This window comes from Parasteatoda tepidariorum, chromosome 5, assembly GCF_982258835.1.
Source record: "Parasteatoda tepidariorum strain Cologne lab strain chromosome 5, Ptep-v5.0, whole genome shotgun sequence".
NCBI classification, from domain to species: Eukaryota; Metazoa; Arthropoda; class Arachnida; order Araneae; family Theridiidae; genus Parasteatoda; species Parasteatoda tepidariorum.
In genome coordinates, this window is record NC_141759.1 from 10,208,643 (window position 1) to 10,224,603 (window position 15,961).

The 15,961-nt window shown below is 31.4% G+C and overlaps 1 protein-coding gene across 3 annotated transcripts in view; it reads right to left on the reverse strand.

Annotated features, from left to right (window-relative positions):
• Positions 1 to 15,961, reverse strand: part of LOC107438760 (uncharacterized) — a 39,818-nt gene that overhangs the window by 2,662 nt on the left and 21,195 nt on the right. For all 3 annotated transcript variants that reach the window (XM_087163394.1, XM_087163395.1, XM_087163396.1), the window contains 10 exons: positions 14,735 to 14,766; positions 14,531 to 14,555; positions 12,649 to 12,695; positions 9,655 to 9,775; positions 6,592 to 6,653; positions 5,458 to 5,482; positions 3,046 to 3,088; positions 2,876 to 2,920; positions 2,758 to 2,794; positions 397 to 512 (listed from right to left, as the gene is read on the reverse strand). In XM_087163394.1, the coding sequence (XP_087019520.1) occupies positions 397 to 512; positions 2,758 to 2,794; positions 2,876 to 2,920; positions 3,046 to 3,088; positions 5,458 to 5,482; positions 6,592 to 6,653; positions 9,655 to 9,775; positions 12,649 to 12,695; positions 14,531 to 14,555; positions 14,735 to 14,766 (553 nt within the window). The remainder of the gene's footprint in view (positions 1 to 396; positions 513 to 2,757; positions 2,795 to 2,875; positions 2,921 to 3,045; positions 3,089 to 5,457; positions 5,483 to 6,591; positions 6,654 to 9,654; positions 9,776 to 12,648; positions 12,696 to 14,530; positions 14,556 to 14,734; positions 14,767 to 15,961) is intronic.

The following is a 15,961-nucleotide window of genomic DNA, read 5'->3' on the forward strand; positions in this document are numbered from 1 at the left end:
CTTTTAGTAGCAAATATTTTGGACGATTTTACATCGCAAAACTGTTGACAAAATTTGTAATACCATGTCTGATGCTTTTAAAAATGGTGTAATTTTTTGCTGGTATTTAAGCTAGAAAGTTTGACTTTAGAGGTAGAGTTCGATTCACATCGATTTAGAATAAAAGTATTTTTCTAATTTCGTCAAACCCTGTATGTAATGTGAGTATTTTTGAAAACCCACAGAAATTATCTAAAAGCAGTAACAGCAAAAAATCAAAAATTTTATTAATACCAAATAAAATAACCATCAAAAAATTGAAAATCAGTAAGAAAATTTAAAAATTAAAAATTGATAAGGGTTCTTTATGAAATTGAATTAAAATGTACAGCCAAATGGGAAAAGTATAATACTTACTATTGGTAACCACAATTTAATGCAATCCGTGTGATATAAATGAGAACACGAAAGGGATGTAACCAATTCACCTACTCTGTATTCTTCAAAGCAAAAGTAACACTGCAACCTTTCCTCTGAAATAAGAATGAAAAGTCACGAAAGTATTTATTTGTTATTACCAATGCCACTTGTCAATAACAGCGACCCTGCTTGAAATTAAAACAAGTTTAAAGGCAGAAAGTGCGTTTCTTGTTTTTTCAGTGGCGCCATCTATGATCGACTTCATATACGACTTCAGCTACACGCACACACGTAACAGCCGGTTTTACAATCATACTCCATTTATTCATTCATCCACAGATCGTAATTTTGACCTGGACCAGAGAACGATCAATCTCCAATTCAGTACCCCCAGAGGTTGTGATTTGTTATGAGAATTTGGAGGACTTTGTGATCCCACTAGATTTAACGTGCAACATTCACCAATTAATAAGTATTTATTCATTATAGATTATTAAAACCATTCTTGAATTCCTTAATTAGAAGGAAATAGAATTATCATAACTTTTAAATATTCCTTCGCGTACTTTTCTGGAGTCATTTCTACCTGATGCAATCTCTAAAGAACAAAAATTGTTTCAATGTAACTGATGCGCAGAACATGGGAGCTACATTTACATACAAAGTTGTGAAACGGCATAGAGATGTTTAAGTGAGATGCTGAACTACCTTTATTGACTAGTAAGGTGCGAAACAAATTTTTGTCGTATTTTTGCAAATATTTGATCTTACTTAATTCAGATGTGGGGATTTCAAATCTGAAATTAGCTCTATTCCGAAAACTACAGATTTTAATCAAATTGACATTTAGTTTATTTTTTGTCTGAATGAACAAGTTAATGAAGAACATATAATTTTACATACATACATATACACTTCTCTGTTCCTTTGAAAATAACACTTAAAACTAAAACAATAAGACCTTCACGAATCGCATTTTAAACTGACATGTATGATCGCCATTTTCCCACTACTTCCTACATAGCAAAGAAATGGGGCACCTATAATTCACTCGAGTGAATTAGAAGAAACAAAATCTGTTCAGGAATATGTAAATAAATCAGGTTTCTTCAAAACCTTTAGTGTTAAAGAAGTAAAACAAAGTTCGATAATTTAAAACGGTATTATGTGTTATACTGTAAAGAACATATATCTGTATGAAAACTAAGCCCTACCAAACTTCTTAACGTTGAAGAGGTATTTTAAAAGAGAAAATTGATGCCAGCAATAACAGAAATTTACTATCATTAAAAGATTGTTTTTTTTTAATGGCGGGCACTTGGAACTATTGTCTATTTGGCCTCAGAAAGTATCAGAGCTGCTACCCTCTTCTCATTACCCGGTGGGCCCCTGTGGCGACGCCCACGTCACACAACCCCAAACCCGTTTATAGGGCGGGTCACACTCACACAATCACACACAAAGGAGAAAGAAAGAAACATCCATGCCCAGAGCGGTATTCGAACCCGCAGTCACTGGCTCCGCAGTCAGGCACGCTAACCACTCGGCCACCTGGCCGGCCCATTAAAAGATTGTTAATCTTGATATTGCCACTATAGTCCCACTTAACTCTCATCTGCAAACAAAAAACTAAAGTATCGATCAAGTCACTTCTTTACTTTTACTTATTTTCTCCAGAAAGTGCAGGAACCTTATCCCCATCTACAGCCAGCAAACTTAAGTTTTTGATCAAGCTGCTCCTAATTATTTCCAAGTATTTTAATTTCCTCTAGCAAAGTGCTCGAACTACTTATCCAGCTACAACACGGACAGCTGACATCCCAATGTTAAAACGAACTTTGAAACAAATTCATGACGGATGAGATAGGGGCCGCTTTGCTGCCCAGTTCCAGAGCACTACTATGACAATGAGGTGCCCACACTAGTCCCGTGGAGTTCGTTTATTAAACTCTTTACCGGTGAATTTAAAAAGACAAACCAAAAGTATTGCCTTTATGATCTCTTATTGTTAGAAACAATATATAAAAATTATCTAAAAGTTGCAATTAAAGCAACAAAAAAAATAATAATAAATAACTTTTATACCCTATAAACCTTGATTTGCTACTAAGCAATCTAATGTTTCGTCGTCTAACTATGTACGAAAGCGGGGTACAGTTTCTCTGCTCTGCCAAAATTGGCGAAGAATTTTTGAGTGATAAATAACAGAATTATTCCATTTGTTTACTTTAGCCCCACGTCCACGCTAGCCTCCCTCTTCTTTATCTAAAACTGAATCTAATGTCTAAGAAAATTAAATTGCTTCTGAAACCGAAATATTTCAATTATACAAATTACAAAATGCTTTTAAAAACTTACCAAATTGTTCTTGTGTAATTGCAACTCTGGACAATTGCTGCAATAAATGAAAAAAAAATTTACAAAATGTTCATTTTTTTAATAATAAAAAAAGGGTAAATTTAAAGAATGAAAATACCTTTCTCAAAACAACAGTACTTGCACCCTTTTTCAGTAACTGAAACTAAAATATTTAAAAAGGAAATTATAATTTCAGTTGCAAATAACTTTTATTTACACACAACAATTTTGTTTGAATTTTACCACTGTTATCACTATTTTATTCAAATATCAATAAAAACTTATTACCTCATCTATCAGAGCCAAGTCAGCCCGAGGCAGAGATAAAACCCTATAAAATAATAGCAAACTTTATTTTACCAATTTCAGGCTACAGTTGCAAAAACATATCATGTTATAGTGGCGTTAAAAGTAAAGGGATGCATGCAAACTGCTTCGCTTTATGCAACTTTATTTAACCGATTTCGGACAACAGTTGCGAAAACGCAACGTGTTATAGTGGCTTAAAAAGTACAAGAAGGACTTGCAGTTTTCAGAAATGTGGTCTTTCTAACCCATTCAAAATTTGAATCGACCGCAATGAGCGTAGGATGTTAAAAACTTCTTTCCGGTTTTAATACTACTATTCTAAAAGCATTCTTATATGCAGGGCCCACGCTGATCAATCGCCACCTCGCCAAATGCGATAAAATCGTAAATTTGGCGAATAAAATTGTGTTTTCGCGAAAGTATTGGAAAATGATTTTTTTCACTGGCGTAAAAATGAATTTTTCTAAACAAATAAGTATTTTTTATCCGATTACAGTGATTTTCGGTAGATGAGCCGCATAACTAATTAGAAGCATGAAACTAACTACCATAAAATATTTTTCTATGGGGAAAAAAATGATTCATACAAAATTCTCAAGATTTGCCTTTGGTGAAGGCTTTAGAAAATTGACCAATAATTTCGATATTTGGCTAATTTACCGACTAATAGTTTGAAATTCTTAGCTCGGGCCCTGATTAGAATACCACAATCCAACAAAATATCAAAATTGCTGGTATTTAAAATTAGAAATAATGTTACTGATTTTCTTTTCTAAATTTCGCCTATCTAAACTTTTGCATTGGTATTTATGACTCAATTTCTAAAAACTTCGAGCACGATCTTCACATTGTGTCAAAAATGTTGTAATGTAAAATCTTCCAAAAGCATTTTCTAAAAGAAAGATTATTTACGTACAGTAAGTATAGATGCGTTTCCATATTTTTGTGCAATTCCTTTGGATGTTTACATTATTTAGATGTTATATCTACCCTTACATACTATTTTGTCAGTTTTAATATTTACATTTTTTTCTCTCATCTAAATATTTTGACTAAAGGTGTAGAAAACGGAGCAGTGCGCTAATTCCATACTGCAATTACATGAGGTAAAATTTTCAAAATAATGTTGTAACTAACGCAAAAAGTTAGAGTCTACTTTAATAAAACATTGACAATCGCTTCGCAGTTTTATTATTATTACAGGATTAAATATTTTAAAAGACCATTGTAAGGGTTTCTATACGAAAATAAGTTAATTTTATTTATTTGTTTATTTATCTTTTTAGAAACATTAGTTACAACCTATTGATTTTTTCAGGTCATTGCAACTCGGCAAAAACTATCAAAATTTTCTTACTAACTCGTGTAATTTTCTTTACTAAAAAATATAAATTAGTGACGAAATTATTTCTCTTTTGAAATTTATTTTTGTTACATGAACACATTATCGTATCGTGTTTATTAAGGGGTCACAGTACCCAAAAAATGACAAAAATACCAAAATTTTTTTTATTGCTAATAATAAAACTTCAAACTATTTCAAATGTACAGAAAAAAATTCATCTCTCTCTCTCTCTACATTTTTAAAAAAGTTATGAATGATTTTAAATTGTTCTAATACAGAAACTTGCTCAGCAGTCTGACTTCAAAGTGCTTTTTCGCATAGATGATAATTTTGTGTCTTAATCTTATTAAATCCCTAAGGAATTTTTTCTATTTAAGATAAAGCTTTGAAGTAAACTTTTTTATCTTGAGTATAATACTCTTATTTAAACTGTGCATGGAATAAGCATTTTATGAGGTATTACAACTTTTACGGCATGTTATATATACCTAACAGGAGTTTTTACCCTTTTTTTTCTACTTTTTTACAAAATAATCTATAAAAAATATTCTAATTGATATATCAACAAATGAATGCACAAAATTGTTAAGATAAATATTGCAAGCACTATGAAAAAAACTTTTTTTGAAAATATGTTCAAATAAAAAAGCCTTAGGGATTTAAAAATTTAGAATTTTTTCTACTTTTTTTAAATTTTAAAAAAAATTAAGCAGTTTAATCATTTTTTGAAGATAAATTATTGATTATAACTTAAATAAGCATGTAAAGCATCCTCAAAATGAATGATTATAGTACCTTTATTTTAAAAAATTGTTGCAAAGGTACTGTGACCCCTTTGTTTATAGTGTAAATAGTGATATTTTATTCCAAAAATTATACATTTGTTCTATTTTCTTCAAACGAAAGAGGTAGTCATTAAAAATTATCAATTTAGCAAAATCGCATACGCCTAACCAGTTCTCAAAAAGATACATCACACCTAAGTACAAACTGCAATGAGTGCAAACAAAATAAAACAGTTTTTTTATAACATAAAAATGACTTACCTAATTAATCTTTCCACATTTTTTTCTGAAACAAAAAGGATATACTATATTTGAAATAAAAATATTTTAAAAAATACACTGACATAGAAGGGGAAAAAATTCCAAAAATATATTGGGAGTACAAATTAGTTCGATCCGTTTTTAAGAGATGGCTCTGCTGTTATGAATGTTTCATAGTGACAGCTGGTTTCGATGGTTTCAGAGTGGTTAAATATCTGTCAATAATATTCAGTTTATATCTCTTTGAGTCTCATACAAAAACCCTGTTTTTTACTTTGTTGAGTATGCCAAGTTTTGTGGTAACGAAGCACCATGTGAGGGAGGTTTTATGTTTCTGTTTTAATTGGAAGAAAAGAGCAGCTGAAGTGCGTTGAATTCTTGTAGAAGTTTATGGTGACAATGCCCCAACTGATAAATCATGTAGGGAATGGTTTCGACATTTCAAGAATGGTGAATAGTTTTGTATACCACGAGCTGCTACAACTTGGTGATTCCATTACGTGCGATCGGTATAGGCTACAATTGATTCGTTACGAGAAAAACGGCCGGAATACGAGGAAAGACATGACAAAGTTTTTCTTCACCATAATAACGGTCAGCCTAATGTCGCAAAAGAATATGAATTTTGGAAAAAAAATTTGGAAACACTTGAGTGGGATATTTTACCGCATCCACTGTATTCGCTGGACATTGCTCCTTCTGATTACTGGTTGTTCCGACTGATGCAGCACGATTTGACAGGACACCAGTTCACTTCTTTCGCAGAAATCGAAAATTAACCCCTAACTTGGATCGCCTCAAAAGACGGGACATTTTTTCGAGATGGAATTCGAAAATTGCCTGAGATTTAAGAAAAAGTAGTAGCCATCGATGGACAATACTTTGATTAATCTGTTCATTCATTTTGTTCTGAAATAAATGCGATTTTGATCACAACAAAAACGGACCGAACTAATTCTTGCCCCCAAAAGAATATGAAAATTAAAACTAAAATTCATATTTTAGATACCAATTCAAAAATGTCAACAACTCCATTTTTATTTTTATATATATATATATATATATATATATATATATATATATATATATATATATATATATATATATATATATATATATAAATGTAAAGTTTACCTCTTTTAATTTTTCTCAGTCCGTAGAAAACATCATTAACAAGAGAGAAATAGCGGATGAACCTGAAAATGAATGGAGAAGGAAAGAATTAAAACTAGGCAAATTGCAAAACACAAAATTTTTGACTTGACAAACTGTCAAGGCAAATAATTGGTTTCTAAAAGAAAAATTTACAGAAATTTTCATTATTATTTATACATTTTGGGATATTCAATGAGAATCCACATTTTACGACCAAAAAGGGGAGAAAAAAAAACCTTAAAAATCTAGTATTTTGCATATTATTTTCCTTTTCAAGATAAAAGTTTTCTGATGGCATCATATTCGAAAACTAGAAAAGGTCTATAACAGAATATGCATGAACGTGTCTATACGAGTAAATTAAATGTACGTGTATATCAAATATACGTGTATATCAAATATACGTATCCAACAATTATGTAGTGCGGATCAGATATCAAATTTTACAGAATATACGACTTTTTAAAAATTGCATAACTTGGAAGCTATTCCATCATTTTCGTTCAAACTTTATATTTTGCCTTATAAAAAAAACATTCTTTAAAATTATGTAAAAAGAATATGTATATTAGAAATTAAACGCTTTCACCCTTATTAATTAAAATAAATACTTAGAATTATAAATAATTATCTTCGAACAATTGAATCTTTTAATTGTGTACTAAAATTTTTTCAATTCGTTCCGGGGATACGGTGAAATATGCCATGCAATATTAACATTAAGGGATGTAAACTTTCAATCGCTCATCAGACAAAACTATATTCCTCGAAAATGCGGCTATCCCAACTTTACATCCCACCTTTCACTCCTTTTTTCTATTTACCCCTGACCAGTTGTTTTCAACGTCGCGTGGAACTCCCCCCACGTGACTATCGCAAGCCATCTAATTGATGCTGGGTTGTTGGTGGTAATTCGCAAATCCTTTTTTCCAACTTTTCACCAAAAAAATTATTAATCATGTGCACCTTTGAGCTCAGGGTCAGTGTGTAAGAAAAGGGTATAGAGGGATTTTATATATGGGACGGAATCCTTTTCTGAGGTAAAATAACTTGAAAGGGAAAAAAGACTTTCCCCTCACTATCGTTTGACAATATATTAGAATTTCTATCGACATCATAATGCACCATTTTCAAAAATGTCGAAAATAGCGGACGTAGAATATTCGCGAGGTGCTTATTTGTTGTTGTATAAAAACTATTAGTCTGAAATACGCAACAAATATAAAGATGAAACGGTGCATTGGAAATGTGGGAATAGGGTCTGCACTGAAATAATTTCAAAAGATGTAAATAGCAAAAATTTAACTAAAATTGTTGTAACTCATCAGCAGCCACCAACAAAAATGCATACCTCTGAATGAAACATACCTATTTTCTCATGGGTAGGCTCCAGCCACTGGCAACACGGCTTACAGCTTTTGCTGTTTGCCACTTTGCCATAAAGAAAACCCTATACTTGTTTCGTTCAGAGGTTGCATATTACACATTTTAATTTTATACTGATATGTTTAACTATTTTGATTTTTAAGTGTCAACGCACCGAGGTCCTGCGATGAGCTCAGCAACAACAATCGTTGCAATTGAGCCTACATATTAGATACTCCAAATCCGTTTAAAAAAAATGAAAGGAATGTTCATTCGGTGAATTTTATAACTCAAAATACTGTCTGCTCTAATTAATGAGCAATATTTTTTTTCTTTCTTTTTTTTAATAATAGCAGGCACTGAACTTTCGTTCCTCGCCTTAGATGCCGGAAGTGTTGCTCATTTATCGTTACCCAGTGGGCACCTGTGAACCAAAGTCACGGAGGCGAGCAACATTACCCACGCCACGCTGCCACAAATACCCGTTCATAGGGTGGGCCACATTCATACATTCACTCATCAGAAGACAACACAGAGAGAGAGAGAGAAATGTCCATGCCCAGAGCGGGATTCGAACCCGCAGTCATTGGCTTCGCAGTCAGGCACGCTAACCACTCAGTCACCCGGCTGGCGATGAGCAATAATTAAGTTGAGATCTTTTCAATATTAAGATTGCTTCTCTTTGTATGTGAAAATACGATAATTAAATTATACGTTAGTCAAATTGTTCCGAATACTATTATTATTATTTTACGCATTGTATCTCAATATTGATAATAAAATAATGAATCAAATAATTACAATTTCTTTTTTTGTTCTTTCTAATAATGTATGAATTAAATTCTTATCACTAAAGAAATTTCCCCATTTGCAAAATCATAATTTAAGCCTTTTCTAAATCATAGTTTTATATATATTCCAATTAAATTTTTTGACCTCGTTCCCCCATTTTTCACTCAATTTAATTTTGGAATAACAATCATGCCAGCTTTCATCCCCCTTAAGTAAACTTTAACCTTCTTCTGATTATCAAACTTTTCCGTAGAAAACCTTCCTTAAGACACTAATTCTCTTTTTTTTTCCCTTCTTTTTTTTTTTGCAAATTAAGTTTGGAATGAGAGTCTTTTTTTTCCCTCCATAATTTCATCCTTTTACAAAAGAACAAAAATTTGCGACAATCCTCTTAAAAATATGATATTTCGATACCCTTCCAGTTTTTATTTTTAACCTTGTCTTTTCTCTTTTTTTTTTAATTCTCAGGCTTAGAAATGTGACTCTTAACATTTTGATATTATTAAGAATTCGCACAAGACAAAGATAATAAACTAAAATAATTGGCAGCAAAAACAAAATTAATTCAGCAAGTTAAGTGTAAAGAGTGTCCTTTTCTGACAATAATAATATCCAAGGTATCTTCGGTTGGTTACAATAAATGTCAAAACGCTGTTATCAAATTTTTCAAACTCAATCAAGGTGATGGACATATTTTTCTACTGATGTTATTTAAAAATACTCTTGGTACTCATTTAAAATATACTTTTCAAAAAAAAAAAATTTTTTTTTTTTTTTTTTTTTTTGGGTCTCTAAATGTAGATTACTATTCCCAATGGTGAAAAACCTAAGAGAACGCTTCTGATTCAAAGGCATAAAATAAAAATAAATAAATATAATGCTTACCAAAACTGACTCGTTATGTTGCCATTTGAAAGTAGCGTCTTTGTCCTTCTGTCCATTTCTGCTTGATACATTTCAGTAGTCATAAAGTCTTGGAGGGTACTATCGTCTACAGGTAAAAAAGCTGCAAATATAATTCATTAAAACCATGAAAATTAAAGGTTTTATTACTTTGTATAATACGGTGATAGTGGATTCAGCTAATGGTTTTCTAAAGCTTAGAGGACAGCGTTTCCTACATCTTAAGAGGACGCCATGCCCGGAAGAAAATTTTTTTTTATAAATTTTTCTTCTCCTTCATAACTAATTTAAAATTTAAAGTTTAGTTAGTAAGTAAAGTGAGTTCAGACAAACCTAGCCATGAAGTTTCCGATTCTGAAAGGAAAATTTTAAAACATACAAATGAAAATAAATTAGGAGATGATAACTGCGACGAATATAACTCAGGATTACACAAGTTCTTTTCTAATAATTTGTTTGCATTTTAATATTTCGTAGTATTTTTTTTCAGCAATTAAAACTTCACGACAAATTCTAGGTTTGCCAGAACTTACTTTTTCTTTCTTTTAAATTTTAAATTAGTAATGAAGGAAAAGGAGAAATTGTGACGAAAATTTTCTTCCGCGGTATACCGTCCTCCCAACGTTGTTTTTCTAAACTCCTTCGCCAAGGGAAAAAAAAACAACACACACACAATTTAAGTGCCTTACACTTGCAGCAATGCGAAGATTTTAAGCTGTATATATAATCCTGCCTTGAAGAATTATCTGGGCCTTAAAACAGACAAATAATCAAAATATTTTACAAGTTATTAAAGTTTATTAAAAATCGCCAATTTGGGGATATTTTTACGCCTGGAGGAAAATGATCAATATCACTGCGCCATTCTCTTCTTTTGCAAATTTTTATGAGCCCAGGTAATGCACCATTGGAGTAAGTTTTTAAATATAAACAATTAGACTACAAAGGCTTTTCATTTTCACAAAACTGTGGCTTTTCTCCATACTGAAGTTTTGCGCCATTTTTAAAATTGGCGTAGACAGCGCTGGCTACAGATAGGCGAAACTTGACCTAACAGTTACAAACTCATAGCAGTTATAAAAATACAGTAGGGAACCGATTATCCGGAACGATCGGGACCATCGCTATTCCGGATAACTGATTTTTCCGGTTTTCTGAATCGCTGCAAAAAACCGTTTTTTTATTGTTAAACTCAACTAAAAAAAATTTTGTTTTTGGACATAATCTTAAAAAGAAGAAAAAACGATGGAGTAATACAATGATTATTTCCAAAATGATGGTAAGGTAAACATCTTTCAAAAAAGAACGAAAAATCCTAAAATCTTATGAGGAAAAAAAAAATTTTTTTGTTTAAAAATAACGGGAAAATTTATCGAATTTTGTTCCGGTTTCTTGGTTTTCCGGTTTTCTGATTTCCACAGATAACGGGTTCTGTACTGTAGCATATTATTCGCAAGAAAGCATTAATATGAAAATATTACGGTGGAGCCTTCGAAAAACATCTTCAATTAAACAGTGAAACATTTTCTGAGAAAATTGTTGTCTTGCAAATAATGTTAAACAAGAGTGCAGGTAAAGCTATACGTCCTTTAATGCCCCCTCCATTTTTTTCGTCACTTGTGCAAATTTCAATTAATAGCAACTTTTTATTTACAATAATTTTTTTCTTCCGCAATTTTAAAATGAAAACTATCTTCAAACTATGCGAAAAAAATTTTTCTTTGTCTTCTTAATGGGAGATTAGGTGTTTAAATTCGTAAAAATTGGCAGTAATTTCGATTTTCCTATTTTAATATTATTATATTTTAACAAAGTTTACGGACATTCGAAAAAAATTTTTTTTTCAAATTGTTCAAAACTTAGCACTAAGATTAGTACTTGATTATTTTATTTTATAACCGTCATTGATCACCCAATTTTAGAGTTTACTACTATTAATGTTTAACTCCGTCACCTTTTAATTTTGATCCCAATCCAGAAGACAAGGGAACTCTTGGATGAAGTATTGAGAGAAATTTGCCTTCGTGGAGAACTTTTTGAGGGAACAAACCAGCATTTGCGTTACACGGAGGAGAAAACCTTCTACGGTTAGCATGACGGCAAGAGGACTCTAACCCATGATCCGTCTACTGCTGAGGATATTTTACGCCAGCACTGTGGACACTGCAAGCCGGATGAGGAATTTGTTTCGATCAGCCATCGTCGCAATTCGAACCCGGTTAACCTCGTGCTTGATTATTATAAAAAAATTGCACTCACGCAAGTCAATGAGAAGACGAATGGTGTTGTTGTTGTTGCACGCCCCCATTGGCCAGCAGGGCTAGACCAGGTCCATGACGTTATACACCCTCAAAAAATACAACACCGTCAATGAATCATGTGCTAAATCCTGTTTGGCGAACCCCAGGCACTCGAGGATGTGGTTGAAAAACAGTTGGTACAAATTTCGAAGTAGACGAAAGGTGCTTCGATCCATTGTATATTGAACCCTTTGCTAAATTTTCGCACAACTACTAAAAGTGCAATTCTCATACTGTTAGGAGTGGAGGCTATAATTGAAGCAATTACTTATTCCTGATTACTGTGCAATTGACCTTTGTCCGTACAAAAAGGAAACTTCGAGTTAAATTGAAAGTTTAATGTAGATTCAGGCCTTTGTTTATAGTCTCTCAAGGAACCAGGAAATATCACCCTAAATTAAAGTGCGTCATAAAGTAGAATTTGTCTTGCAGTGATCATACGATTCTCAAGAAGATTCCAAGACATGATTCCCAAGAAGATCACCGATGTCAAAAATAACTGAGTGTGGTCAGTGTGCGGGTGGGTGATCACTTTGATCTGCCTGCGAAAGGATCGGGAATTATGGTATCGGTACTCGTTGAACTGTTGCTAAGAATGCACTGCACTAAGAATCATTTAAATTTAAAAGTGATAGCGATACAAATTTAATGATATTCGAGGACAAATACAACTTACTTTCCAGAGGTTCGATATATAAGTAAATGATGTAACGAATTCGTCTCCTGTAAAACATTAAAATCATAATAAGAGTCATTTAATCATTATATATATATATATATATATATATATATATATATATATATATATATATATATATATATATATATATATATATATATATATATATATATATATATATATATATATATATATATATATATTTATATATATATATATATATATTTATATATATATATATATATATATATATATATATATATATATATATATATATATATATATATATATATATATATATATATATATATATATATATATATATATTATATATATATATATATATATATATATATATATATATATATATATATTATATATATATATATATATATATATATATATAGAGAGAGAGAGAGAGAGAGAGAGAGAGATTATTTTTAAATGAAATGAGAATTCTTTACTACATGTTAAAATTTTTAAGTAATTATATTTATTTCTAGAAAAAAACTCAGCAGTTAGAGAATCAGACTCTGGTCCGGTAGCACCGGGATTCAATCCTCGACCCTCCGTTAACATATAGGGTGCGAGAGATATACGTGATCCTAAAATCTATGGAATTGAAAGTGCTGTAGTAGGTTGCCGAGCAATACCATGGGTACAGGAATCAGGAAAAAATTTCTTTCCCTTTTAAATCTATGCCAAAATTACTTAGGGAACATCACGAATGAATAAGGAGGGCGTTTATCTATGGGATTCTGATACAAGACGTACTTTCCCCATTGCGGTGCTCTCTTTTCAAACGAAAAACGCACCTTTTTGACTTGAATCTCAAAAGGTCAATTGCTAGGGAGCTTTGCTTGTCTAAGTGTCATTAGAAACAGCAAAAAGGAAAATGTCTTAAATTAAAGAGAAATCTAAGAACTAGATATTTTGTTAGCTTCAAATTATATTACAAGTTTTGTTAGTTAGTTTGATGTATTTTGGCTACTAGGTTTGAAATTTAATTTTACAAGACGTAGAGATCACAGTATCTATATATATATTTCTCTTACACGGTGACAAAAAAAAGCCTCATTACAACGCCCCGAATGACAACGCTAGAAAATCGACCAATGATTGCCGCTAAAAATGTCACATGTCAAATCTACTGAGGTGGCTCAACATATAGCGCTTTTAAAAACGGAAGCGGAAATAACCAGAGATAGCATTCTCACCAAATGTGATCTCTTCCGAAATTCACCCTATCAGCTGCGGCAATCTCATACTATTAAGCTAGGCAGAAGTGAGTAGTCTTTGTCGATAGATCTCTATTTTAGTATTTTGTTGAAAGTTTTTTTTTTTCACGAATTTATATATTACGAATTTATTTGACGATTTTTGATTTATAGCACGAATTTATTTGTTTTAGTATTGTTATTAGTTATTCATTGAAAAATGAGTCTCAGTCGCGCTGTTACGATTTCAGATTTTATACTATAGCACATTTCTAATAGGTTTAACGAATTACATGTCATTTATTTGAATTCAATTTTATTTTAATGACCTAGTATTTACTAAAAAGAAGTAATTTAAAAAAAAAAAAAAAAAGTTATATGGATTTGAATGATTGTTTTGAATTCTTAGAATTTTGTGCATTTGCAATGTACCTAAGTTAGTAGCGAGCGAAGCGATCTTGGTTTGCGAAGCAAACCATATAAAATTGCGTAGCAATTTTCGGGGGTTGGCGAGCGTTAGCGAGCAGGGGGAGCAGCCCACTAGTGCATAAATAATCTCGGTTTATTAACACTCTTAGAAACACTCATCTGCTATTAAAAGCTCAAATTGAAAATGAATTAATTTTAATACATATATGGGAAAAGTATTTTTTGTTTCTTACCAAATTGCAATCACTTCAGTATTACCTGAAATGGATGAAAAATATGGTTATTAAATTTTATAAATCAAAGAAAAATTAATGATTTTGCAAGAGATCATCATTAAAACGTGCAAAACTAACAAGGTAATGTTGCGTAGTTTTAATTTTTTCCTTTTTTTAAAAAAAAAAATTGTATTTACGTTACTGCAGAACAAAAAATCTTACCTTTTTCCAGAATATATGTATCAATTCCTTCTCTGTAAGAAAAATAATAATAATAATAAATCAGTAAACAGGAGTATTTAAAATACATAATGATCATTCTCTGTTATGGTAAGATTTTTATCCTTTAAAAAAAAAAAAAAAAAAGGTAAATTAAACAAACCTAACATAAACCTTTACAATTTCTCTTAACATGTGTTTCGGGACAACAGAATTTCTTTAATTTTACACAATAGATATTTTTCTTCGTGTTAGCAAAAGTAGTGACTGTATTAACATGGTTGCAAACTTCTACGCTTTGTGCAAAATATTTTATACAGCAGTAGACTGAAAATAAATCTTTCTGAATTTCTGGTAATTTTAGAAGTTTCTCCGCGAGAGACCTGGACAGTTTGGCGTTTCATATAAACTTGAGAATCATAAGAATTGAGTTATTTTCAACATTTGTGGTGTTGAAAATAACTTTAACCAGTTTTAACATTTATACTGAAGTTATACAATAAATATTGTAGCTTTATGAAAAAAGATATGAAGATGATATTTTTCTACCGTTACTATCTATTTCATTTTATTGAAGTGAAACTTCTAATGCGACTTCCAACAAGGTTGCGTTAAACGTTTTACGCTACCATGGCAACGAGCTGCCTGTGATCCTTGCAGGAGATTTTAATGTGAATTTCTCGTTACCTGAAGCTGAAACATTATTAACCTTCCTTAAAGACAAATTTGGATTGGATATGATAAATGGTAGGAATGATCCAACAACCAAAGGGGGAACTATCATTAATGCAGTTTTTGCAATAAATATTGAAAAAATAGAACTCAAGCATTTCGTATCGTACTTTAGTTATCATAATCCCATTGTAAATGTTATAGGTTTGGATATTTCTCCACTCGAAAATGATAATTAAAAGATGCGATCCATTGTGAATTGTAAACAATAAAGTTTGTCTTAAAGAAACAATAAGATTTCACTAAAAATCAATTTCTACCCCTTCCTATTGTCATTTCCACAGTACGAAGTTTCACTTCTGCGCGGAGGGACTCCACGCACTATTGTTTTTTTTATTTATTTTTTTTTTACCAATTTTAATAAAAGATACCTAAGTCATTGGTAAATTACAGTGGGTGAGGGTCTCCTAATGTTCGTAGAGAAAGTATGATTTTGAAACAATAGTCCAACCAAATTTATGTTTTTGAGAAAAAGTAAGTGGTGCATAAATATGAGGC